The 12,296-nt window shown below is 35.7% G+C and overlaps 1 protein-coding gene across 1 annotated transcript in view; it reads right to left on the bottom strand.

Moving 5' to 3' along the window:
• NR5A2 (nuclear receptor subfamily 5 group A member 2) overlaps nucleotides 1–12,296 on the bottom strand; it is a 172,968-nt gene that overhangs the window by 78,034 nt on the left and 82,638 nt on the right. Inside the window, exon 6 of the mRNA XM_051998699.1 lies at nucleotides 9,332–9,451. Within this exon, the coding sequence (XP_051854659.1) occupies nucleotides 9,332–9,451 (120 nt within the window). The remainder of the gene's footprint in view (nucleotides 1–9,331; nucleotides 9,452–12,296) is intronic.

Genomic DNA, 12,296 nt, shown 5'->3' on the forward strand with positions numbered 1-12,296 from the left:
GATCAGGCAGGCCTTTAATAGCAAATGGGATTGGAGGGTCCCTCCATGACAAGGCCTTTCCTATGACCTAATTCATTAACAGTGGTGCAAAGATTCACTGTTACTGGCTTTAGCTTGGCTAACCTATAAAACATTAGCCTCAGGCATACACAGTAAAAACACATTTTTGTTTAGATCATGGCAAAAGAAGATGGCTTTTTATAAGGCTGATTTATTGCATATGGTCTTCATAGTTGGTAGCTTTCCTCAGCCTCAAATGGGGATAATATATGCCTTTCTACTTTGGTTAAGACACAACAATTTTATTTATCGAGGGATGACCTTGGAGCAGCTCATAGGAAGGGAACAGGATCTGATTTCGTATTAGCATCAGAACATTTTGTAAAAGGAACAGGAGGTCAGAATCTCATCTTGTTCAAGCCTGGAGTTGGTATTTCTTTTTGAATTACATATCAAATGGGAACCTGGTCTTACAGCTTATCTGACTTTATTTTCTCAGAAAGACTACATGAATTATGTTTGGGCTGAAGAATATTTTATATTAAGTACTACTAAGAAGCAAGAGGCAAATTTAGGACCCCATGGATGTTCCAAGAAATGTTTAGAAAGCATTGACAAATTTTTGTCCTTAATACATGTCCCTCCACTAAGATCTTCCTGGGATATTTCATTCTGTGCAAAGGTGACTTTCACCCACAATTCTCCAAGGCCATGCAAATGAAGCACAAGCTATAACTGGATCGTCAAAGCCAGAGAGACTTTCAATACAGACTAAATGGCAAGACCATGCCTTTAACACCACAGCTAAGGCTTTAGAAGGTCTTACCAAGTGAGAAAGCATTGGGGTAGACTGATGATAGATTGATTACTTACTAAGAGCCAGTCAGCTAAATGCAGAGAGGCTCTTCTCTAGAAAACTGGATACAGATTGATGAGACAAAAAAATAATGATAACTAATATTTATATAGCCCTCTAAGGCTTACAAAGGGCTGCATATATTATCTCATTTTATCTTGACAGTGACCCAGGGAGGTAAGTGTTAATATAACTTGATTTTACAGATGAAACTGAGGCAAATAGTGATGAACTGATTTGCTAGGGCTGTATAACTAGGAAGTATGTAGGGCTAGATTTGACCACAGGTTTTCTTGCCTCCAAGACTAGTGCTTGAGTCATTGTACCTCCTAAATGTTTGGAATGTTTATACATGAGACCTCTTCTGATTTTCTCTGGGGATAGTGTCTTTCTTCACAAAACTTTTGTAATTATGCCTTTGTTTGATATATATTTTTAATATGCTTAAATATGTACATATTGTCTTTCTCTATAGAAAGAGTTCTTAACTTGGGATTTGTGAATTTAATCTTATGTATTTTATTTTGTTGATTTAAAAAAGTTTTCTGAGAAGGAATCCCCATAGGCTTCACCAGGCTGCCAAAGGAAGCCATGATGCACAAATGATAAAGAAGCCCTTCCCTATAGAATATAAGCTCTTTGAAGGCAGGGAGTGATTCTTTTTTTGTTTTTTTTTTTTATCTTCAGCATCTTGCATAGTGCCCGGGAACATACTAGGTGCTTAAGAAAAATGCTTGCTGATTGAGGGAGCATCCAGGATGGTAAAATCATGGCTCTTGTATGTTCTGTCATCACTAATATTTAATATAAAATTCATATTCTCAAGAAAGTTAAAAAGAAGAATTTTTCCCTTATTCTAGAAGTTATCACAGATTATAAGGAAAAGAAGTATTAAAAACTTGAAACATTTGAAATGTATGGCTTGGGTATCTATTTTAACATAAACTAATATAAGGAGCTGGGTTTTGTTAATATTTTTTCTTTTTTTTTAAAAGTACAGATAGAATATAATTTAATATTTTTCTATGAGGAAAACAGAAAAACGTTCTGATATCTCTCTCTGATTCTGGTGGGGAAAATAATGTAGATGAAATACAGTTTTGTGTACTATCATTGCCTTGATTCTGAGGAAAGAGAAGAAGTATTAAGGTATGAAGAAAGATATAGGTAAGGTGATATTATTCAAACAATTTTTACCCAAGAAAAGGGCAATAATTGCCTGAGATACCTTAAGTCAAAATGTCTAGTCACTGAAGATTTCCAGGAACTAGTCAGGCCCAGTCCTCTGCTGAGAGTAGATATATAGTATTTTCCTGTCAGTGAGTAAAAGTACACCCTTATGGAAGGTAAATAATCTGGTCTCTTTTTTTTGTTGTTTAATGATAATAACCATTGCTATTTGCATAGGATTTTAAGATTTGTAAAGAACTTTTATATATAATCTCATCTGATGCTCACTGGGAGGTAGATCCTAGTAGAATTTTCATTTTATGACTGAAGAAACTGAGACAAATAAATTAAGTGACTTGCCAAGGGTCACCTGAGGCAGAATTTGAATTCAGATCTTCCAGACTCCAAACTCATCATTTTATCCATTGTGCCACCTCATTGCCTAGTCAATAATCATACTAGTAACAGCTCAGATTGCGGTTTCCCAACATTAATACAATGACATCTTTGGTGCCCCAGTTCTACAATATGAATTCAACAATTTCTAGAAAATTATGGGACAATTTGGAGATGTGATCAAAGATGACTGGATTCAATGTTGGCAGAACCAGACTTAAGTCCGATCTTCATTACCCGTTATCTAGATGATCTGGAAGAAGAGTACCTGGGCTCATTTCTTACTACCTGCTTGAGCTGGAACAACTCATTTCTTCTCTGTTTTCTCATCTATAAATGGTGAGATTAGACCAGCTGGCCTCTGAAATTCCTTTAAGCTGCCCACTTATGATACTTTATCACAGACCAAACCATTTGACCTAAGACTACTGCATTAGACATCTAGAGGGTGACGTAGTACATAGAGTGCTAGATCTGAAGTCGGCAAGATTCATCTTCTTGAGTTCAAATCTGACCTCAGATGCTTACTGGCTGTGTGATTGGGCAAACCATTGTCCCACTTTTACCTCAGTTTCTTCATCTGTAAAATGAGCTGGAGAAGGAAATGGCCAACCACTACAGTGTCTTTGCCAAGAAAACCCCAGAGTCACAAGGAGTTAGACATGACTGTAAAACAACTAAGCAAGAAGAATATTGCATCATTTGTAAAATAGCACTTATGTGATGTCCCTCACAGAACAGGGCTGAGGCCCAAATGAGATAATATAAGAAAGTGCTTGGTAACTAGGAAACATGATGCAAATGCAGACTTTTTATTTTGAGTTAACAAGAAGTCACTTCAGTTGAAGTTGAAATATCTGAAATGGAAAATTTCTCACTCAGTTCAACAAAATATTTATTCAGCACCTAATATAGTGTGAACTGAATTGATCCAAGAGGGAAAAACCTGGACCATTGTGTGGAACTGGAAATGAGGTAAATTTAGGTGTGACATAATGATAAACTTCCTATAACAGAGTGGACCAAAGTGGAATAGGCTTCTTTGCCAAGTAGAGGTTGAATGATCACTTCAAAGCATATTATAATACACTCTTAATGTGGGTCAAATCACTAGCTACTTTTGATTCTCAAACTCTTTGTATTCAATATTGTATCAGAGGCTTACAGAAAGTCTAACATGCACTCCAAGTTTAAATTTCTCTGATTTTAGGCAAAAAAGGAGATTAATGTACAAAATAGTTTTATTTTTGGCTCTCTTGTTTTTAATCATTGGGGGAGAAAAGATACAGAGGCAGAGAAAAAAGGTTTAAGTCAGATTGTTTTAACCAGATTTACTTCATCAGGAAATGAGTAATCTAGTTAACAATTTCCCTAAGTAATCTAAATAATGTGTTAATTGCAGCCAGTTACTGTGATGCCATTGGACTCTTAGTTTATAACAAGAAGTGAGAAGTTTCATTGGATTAATGTCTCATTATCCAGTGTATATAATCCAAGTATTCTGTAGTACTATTCACCCCAAAAATATATACAAAAATTGCTTTATCTCCTCTTTCAAGGACAAGGAATCAGGGTAACTGGGCTGATTTAGCAATAGAATAAAAAAAAATTGGTATCCCAATAGGAAATCAGTTAAGTTTTGTTTTGCTTTTGATCATTGAATGTTACCTATGGTATGGTTTGAGGTTATAACTAGGCAATATGGGAATCCAAAATAATATACAATTAATTGCTAGAATTTATATAGCACTTTAAGATTTTAGGAACAAAGTGAAATCCAGTTTTTATTTTTGGTTTTGAAATTCAGAGATGAAAAGTGCACTCATTCAACTTTATTTTGTTTTGAAACAGTAATTCCTCTTGCTGAGGGATAGCACTTAGTGCTGAAATAAAATGAAAAACCAGAATATTTCTGAAGAACAGGGATGGGAATACTTTGAGAGAAATTTATAAGAAGTCCATTTTTATTTCTGAAACTTGAACTGAACTGAAATCAAATTAATTTGTTTGCTGTGTTTGTTTTTCTAGGGCTGCTTCTAGTTTAAATGGTCCTATGTGCAGTAATTAGATTCTTAGGTTGGGTAACCTTTTGTCAAAGAATTGAATCCTGGGATTAAATGCAATTTCTTTCACTTCAACAATCCTTTAACCTGTGTCTATTAAGTACAAGTGTTAGGTTCTAGTGATCCAAAACATAAAGGAATGAACAAATTACCTGACCTCTTGGAGCTTGCATTCAACTGAGCTATACATGTAAGCAGATAAGTAAACAATGTGAGGAAGGAGAAAGCACTAATAGGAGAAGCAGAAAAGATTTTGTGAAAGAGATGGAAAATTAAGGTTTCTATAAGACAGAGATGAAGAGAGAACATTCTAAGTCTGAGGGCCAGCTTCTACAAAGGCATGGAGGTGGAGAGTTAGAATGCTGGTTCAGGGAAAAAGTGGGCCATTTTGACTGAATTGTAGATTACATGAAGGTAGCAATAGGAATAAAAACCTTCCAAGGTAGAAATTAGAATGAAATTCCAAAAGGCTCTAAATGCTAAGTTGAGAATTTTGTATTTAAATTCAGAAGTACCGGGGAGTTACTGAAAATTCTTGAGCTATAGATTTAGACTTTGAGATTATTTTGGTAGTTGCTTAGAAAACAGATTACAGGGGAAATGTTTGAGGCAGGGAACTTAATTAGGAGGTTATTTTAAAAGCATAGATGGGAGGGGAAAAGACACTGAACTAGGCTGATGACCTTAGAGAATGGCCTAGATATGAAAAATTGACAGAGTGGTTGAATTGACAGAATTGATGGTTAAACTGATGGATAAGGATATTGGGGGGTTAAACTTACTGGCTATGTTGGTGGGATGTGGTTTAGTACCATTTAAGAATGGGGCAGACCTAAGTATGTTTATAGGCATATGGGAGCTAGTAGATAAAAAGATATTGAAAGTAAGAAAGTGGATGTGGAGAAGTGGATTTGGAGGAGTTGATAGAAAAGGTAAACTCTTGGAGAAGAAGCAGAATAGAGATTCTGAAAGAGTATCAGGTACACTAGGAATTAAAAAAATAAAATCTAGAGCCTAGCTTCTTAAATTGTGATTTGGGACACCATGTAGGGTCACATAAATGAATGTGGGGGGGGGGTCACAAAATTGGGCTTTATTATCAGCAAATGTTTGGTTTCTATATCTATTTCACATACCTGTATGCCCAGGGTCATGCAAAAATTTCTCAGGCAAAAAGAGGTCACAAGTGGAAAAACTTAAGAAGCCCTACTAGAGAACCAGATTTTTGATTTCTGTATTGTAAGTCAGGTAATATAAAGGTAGAACATTGTCTCTTATATTCAAATATATACTATATTGTTACCATCACATAAACATTCATTATCTGGAAGCATTGTAAAAAAATGACTAAAGGAAAAATATAATAATTACAGAATAAGTCAGTGTACTCAAAAAGGTGGGATCCAGTGGAATAAAATAAACAATTTATTGGACGTTCATTTTAATACTCTAGCCAATAATAGAATATAATATCAAGTATCCTGGGTCACATGTGAAGTTATAATTTTTTGAGTCCAAGAGTTGCAAGCAGCTAAATGGTACAATGGATGGAGCTCTAGTGGAACTCAAGTTCAAATCTAGCCTCTAATATTTAATAGTTAGTTATGTCACTGTGGGCAAGTCACTTCATCACTGACTGCCTCAGTTTCTCTCATCTGTAAAAATGAGGATAATAATAGCATCTACTTTCCAGCATTGTTGTGAGATTACAATGAGAAATATGTGAAGTATTTTGCAAATATTAAAGTGCTAAACAAAAATCTAACTATGAATGAGCTTTTCAGTATAAGGAATACATAAAATCTTACAGAATTTTATTCTTAGCTCAATTTCAGATAGATCAAGAAATATGAAAGGCTTTTCATTTTTTTTTTAAAACTAATTCCTAACATAAATCTCGAGTACTGATTGGATCACTGGCTCCTTATCCATGTCTATCTTGGTATCTGCCACCATGCTTTTCATCTATAATGCCCTTCCTGTTCTCCCCGCACTTTTCCAATATCCCTATTTTCAGGGCCCAGTTCAAGATTTATCTTTTTTTTTTTTGCTAGAGTCTTCCTTGGACAACAACTCCAAATGACTTCTTTTCTTTCTTAATTCCATTTCTATTTATAACCACATTTACATAATTTTGCACTTTTTAATTGAATGATGAAGGGAAAAAATGATGGAGGAATGATGATCAAAGAAATACTACATGCTCAAAAAAGAAAAATGGCTGGTCTTGTGGCAGGCGTGAGGGCTAACCCAAGTGTCTCATTTATATCCTTGGAAATGTCAAAAGCAGTTAAGGAGGTCTCCTGGAACACTAGGAGAACCCTTCATAGTGAAATTTTGAGAGAATGAGACGCAATCCATACTACTGGAAGGAATGCCCACATCATTGAGATCCCAGATCCATTTAAATATTGTTTCCCAAATGTTAGCTATGAATGTTTCTACAGTGAGATTGTTGTTTCCCTAAAACATTGCACATGAAACTAAAAATCTATTATGTACAATTTGAATGTAAATTGCTTTTTTCTTTTCTGACCATGTGTGTGGGTATGAGTATGTATATATGAGAGACAGAGAGAGAAAGAGAGAGAAAGACAGAGAGAGAAAGAGAGAGGCAGAGAGACAGAGACAGAGAAAGAGACTGTCTTTGGTAGTCAGCCTACAGATTCCAGTTTTGAAGTATATAAAGTAAAATACATAGGATTATGAAGGAAACAAATTATATTGAAATATACTTATCAAAATATTTTTAAAAAGCAATTTAACAGACTCTGGCTCAAGCCCTGCTTTTAAAACCTTATTTCATATTACATCCCTTCATCTACTCAAAGTTTCAGCCAAACTGAATTATTAGCATTTCCCTAAACATGGCACTCCAACTTCCACCCTTGTGCCTTTATACAAACTATCCACCATAGTTGAAATCTATTCCCTCTTCTTCCTACCTTTAGGAAATCTTCTCTTCCTTTAAGTCTTATCTCAGGTGCCATCTGTTCCATGAAGCCTTTTCTGATTTCCTTCAACTACTAGTGCTTGTTTCCTCTTGATATTATGGTGTATTACATAATTTTTATGTATATTGGATAATAGATTAAGAACTGAAAAAGACCTTGGAAGTCATTTTGTCCAACCCTTTCATTTTTCATATGGAAAAATAGACTGAGAGGTGAAATATCTTGTTCATATACAGTAACTGGCAAGTTCAAATTCAGGCCCTCTATCTAAATTCAGCAATTTTTCTTCTGGATCTCCTCCCCTGCCCTCCCTTCCCTCATCTCATCTGTCTGTCTCTCTTTCTGTGAGTGTCTCTTTTTCTCACTGTGTGTCTCTCTATCTCTGTCTGTCTGTTTGTCTCTTTCTCTCTCTCTCTCACACACACACAGACACACACAGACACACATACATGTTAAGCTCCTAACCTTCCCTTCACTTCTTTTTCCAGTAAAATGTAAATCCCTTGAAGGGAGGGATTATTTACTTTGTATCCTCAGTGCTAGCATGCGATAGTTTCTTTATAACTATATGCTGAATTAATCTGGATCTTGAGAACTATCTACAGGACCCTCCCCAGGGGACCTTTTTTCCCCCAGGAGTCTAACTCATTTCCTGGACACCAGCACCAAGTCAATCTATATGCTATAAGCAGCATTCACTCCCTTTTAGATCCTTGTTAGTTACTGAATGTCAGTTCCTTGAGGGCAGAGGCCATCTTGCTATCTTCCGATGCTTTGTTTCCTTCCTTCCTTCCTTCCTTCCTTCCTTCTTTCCTTCCTTCCTTCCTTCCTTCCTTCCTTCCTTCCTTCTTCCTTCTTTCCTTCCTTCTTTCTTCCTTCCTTCCTTCCTTCCTTCCTTCCTTCCTTCCTTCCTTCTTTCCTTCCTTCCTTCCTTCCTTTTTCCCTTCCTTCCTTCCTTCCTTCTTCCTTCCTTCCTTCTTCTTCCTTCCTTCCTTCCTTCCTTCCTTCCTTCTTTCCTTCCTTCTTTCTTCCTTCCTTCTTTCCTTCCTTCTTTCTTCCTTCCTTCTTTCTTCCTTCTTTCTTCCTTCCTTCTTTCCTTCCTTCTTTCTTCCTTCCTTCCTTCCTTCCTTCTTCCTTCCTTCCTTCCTTCCTTCCTTCCTTCCTTCCTTCCTTCCTTCCTTCCTTCCTTCCTTCCTTCCTTCCTTCCTTCCTTCCTTCCTTCCTTCTTTCTTCCTTCCTTCCTTTCTCTCTTTTTCCCTTTCTTTCATTCTTTTCTTTCATTTCTCTGGTCTCTCTTTGTGTCTGTTTCTGTCTTCCTTACCTTATATTTATATACCATCAGTTGACTAATATCAATCAAAAAACATTTAATAAGCACCTACTCTGGGTCAGGCACTGTGCTAAGTACTGCAGATATAAAAAAAAAAAAAAGGCAAAAGACTGTTCCTGCTCTCAAGAAGCTCACAATTTAATATCATCTAGTATCTATCATTCATCTTTCTCTTCCTTCTATCTATCTATCTATCTATCTATCTATCTATCTATCTATCATCTCCTATCTGTTGGCTGTGAATTGACCTACATGTCTATTGATTATCTGTCTGTCCACCCAAGAATCAGAACTCTTTGAAATAGCTTTCTTATAACTTCTAATAATCACAGAATACATCACATCAGAAAAAAGGAGAGTGCTCATGATTATGTTTGCTTTTTGCAAGTTTAGCCATAATCATTAGATTAGGAACAGAGTACACAAAGTCATCTCTTCTAAATTGTGTGGAGCCAATCTGTCCATTTTGAAGCACAGAAGTGCTTCTGAATGAGTTAGATTCCAGCCATTTTGAACATACTTAATAAAAAGACACTTTCCCCTGCAGTGCCGCCACACTCACTTGTTGCCCAGTAACCAGAAATATTGAGCCTTCCTTTCCATGTACCACTTGTCGGTAAATGTGATCAAGAATTAAGAGCTCACTCCAGCAGTTCTGAAGCAGTTTCATTTGGTCATCAACCTGTAAAAGAAACAGAAGGAATTTTATTACATGTACATATACACACATATATTTTTGTGCATAAGTTTCAGTTTAGAGAAAACTGGCTTGTTTGAGTGATTTAAGGATAACACTGTATACTTATTCAGATCTTAACCAAGCAGATCATTATTTTTCAAAACAAAAGGAACTCAGGCTATGTATAAATACTTAAAGTATTTATGATCAATGAACTGCTAGGAAAAGGCAATCCATTAGAATGGTAGATAGAACATTAATAGAGCAATTAAGGTCTGCTCGTGAAAGGTTTGGGCATCTTAGATTGCGAAATAGTGAGCGATCCACAGGCACCATTATAATAATCCTAAGTAGTCCATATTTATTCACCTGAAGGTTAATTTATTGAATGAGCATTGAAAGAAGTAAATATTTTGTTCTTTCAGGCAGCCAAATGGGAGAAAAAAAAATTAATTCAGTGAAATCATCAGTGTAGAGAACTCTCAGTGTGGAAATTCCCTCTACTGATGTATATTGGCAGTTTCTGAGTAACTTAAATTTTTAGAGATTTACTTGAGGCACTGAAGAATTAAGTAATTTGCCCATGATTATACAGCTAGTTTGTGTTAGAAGCAGAATTTTGCCCAGGTCTTCCAGGCCTTTCTCCTTGATATCTTATGTCTTGTTGTCTAGGGACAGAATTTATATAAAAGAAAATTAAGAGTTACAGTGGTACAGTGCTACAGTGAAGAGGTTATTGGATTTTGAATCAGAGATTCTAAATTCAAATTTCATTTGGAGATTCAAATGGGATAAGATATATAAAGCACTATATAAATGTTATTTATTGTTCTCAAATTCTTCCCTCATCTGAAATATCAAAATGGTAAATATATGTACACATTCATCAGTAAAAGTTAGGCCAATCTATATTTAGATCTGTTTGTGTCTGTCTATCTCATTTCTCTCTGTCTCGCTTCTCTCTCTCTCTCTCTCTCTCTCTCTCTCTCTCTCTCTCTCTCTTCTTTCCTCCCTCCCTCTCTCTCTCCTTCTCCCTCTCCCTCTCCCTCTCCTTCTACCTTTCCTCCCCCACCTATCTATCTCTGTCTTTCTTTCCCAGTGAAGTCCTTGGAGTCATCAAACTAAATTTGGATAGATGGAGGTGCCTCCTCATGCTTTGCCCTCTTCAGTGTTTCCAATCTACATGCTAATTTAATGTTAGCATATAAATAATATTTTAATATTTGCAAAGCCCTTTACAATGTTTCCACTCCTTATCCCAAGGAAGTATTAAAATTTCTCAAAGCATTATTCATTAAATCATTTAACTATGTACAAATGTAATTGTTATTGGTGAAACTCTAGTTGCAGCTGCTTACATAGATTCCACCTTGTTTTCATGTTAAATATGCAGTGAGAGGACCTGTATTCGAATTCAAGCTAGTCTGGTTTCAATATTGTCCTCTGTAAAATGAGGGATTAACTCTAACTTTTCCTCTCCTGATTATTTCCTATTTATCTGAATAAAAACTATTTGTTTGAATGTTGTCTTCTTTACTAGACTGTAAGCTCCTTGTTGTCTTTTGCCTCTTTTTGTATCTCTAGCACTAAGAGACAGACAGACAAACAGATAGAGAGACAGAGATAGAGAGGGGGAGAGGGAGAGAGACAGACAGACAGAAAGTAGGAGAGAGAGAGGAAAAGAGAGAGAGAGAGAGGGAAAAAGAGCATGAGAAAGTGAGACTTCCATTCAAACTTTGTTTTACTTTTCTGTAATTTATGACATTACTATTCCAGCAAATAGGATTATTACAAAGTTACTAACAGTAGTAGTTAGTATGCTCATACAATGGCATGCCTTCATCATGATTAATGATTTTATTTCTAACAAAATAATAATATATTCTTGAATAGATTATCCTAATAATTTATCAGTTTAAGTAATTTATTCCTAATAAAAAGTAGTAACTAGCCTTTACATAATGTTTTAAGCTTTACAAAGTGCATCATTTCATTTAATCTTCATAATTACCCTGAGAAGGAGATACTATTATTATCCCCATTTTATAGATGAGAAATGTAAGGCTGAGAGAAGGTAAGTAACTTGCCTAGGATAACACAGCTAAGTGTCTAAGACAAGATTTGAACTTAAGACATCCTACCTACAAGCAGAATGTTTTATTTTTTGTGGCATAATATTATCTCCATCTTAGATTTAGGTTGCTTCTTTGTCTTAGGAGTTCAAAATATTGTATCAGTGTTGTTTCATGAAGACTCACAACAGAGGCATCCATTAGCCCCATTTTCCAGATGGAAGAATATGGGAAGGAATAGCAAAATGAAACAAAAAAATCTTGCAGCAATAGAAGGAAAACTAAACTTATAACTGTAAAGCTACAGCTCTCCATCCAAATTTTATATCATCTCTTTTCACAAAAAATGGAACCAGGAAGAGGTATAGAAAAACACCTTTTCAAATACAACTCCATGTAAAATTGTGAAATCAGAACTCTGACTACCTTTATCACTTTGCATTTGTTAAAGAGAATGTATTTACACCCAACATAAAGAAAGAAAGGGGGAGAGGGGCAGGTTCTGCAAAACAACAGCTTTCCTCCTAGCTCCTGTTTGTATTTTTTTTTCCTTTAGCTATTGCCATGGGAACCCAAATCTAATACACCTAGATCATATGAATCAGTACTTATTCATCTAAGATTTCCTGGCTTCTAGTCTTTTCTTGACTCTGACCTCTATTCCCAGATCGTAAGCTGTCTGAGACTTGAGAATATGGCTTTGATTCTTTGTATGTCTCTCCCTGTGGATTGCACAGGGTCCGCTGTCAATGGCTGGATTAATAAATATAATAGCC

Source organism: Antechinus flavipes, chromosome 4, assembly GCF_016432865.1.
Source record: "Antechinus flavipes isolate AdamAnt ecotype Samford, QLD, Australia chromosome 4, AdamAnt_v2, whole genome shotgun sequence".
In the NCBI taxonomy this organism is placed as follows: domain Eukaryota; kingdom Metazoa; phylum Chordata; class Mammalia; order Dasyuromorphia; family Dasyuridae; genus Antechinus; species Antechinus flavipes.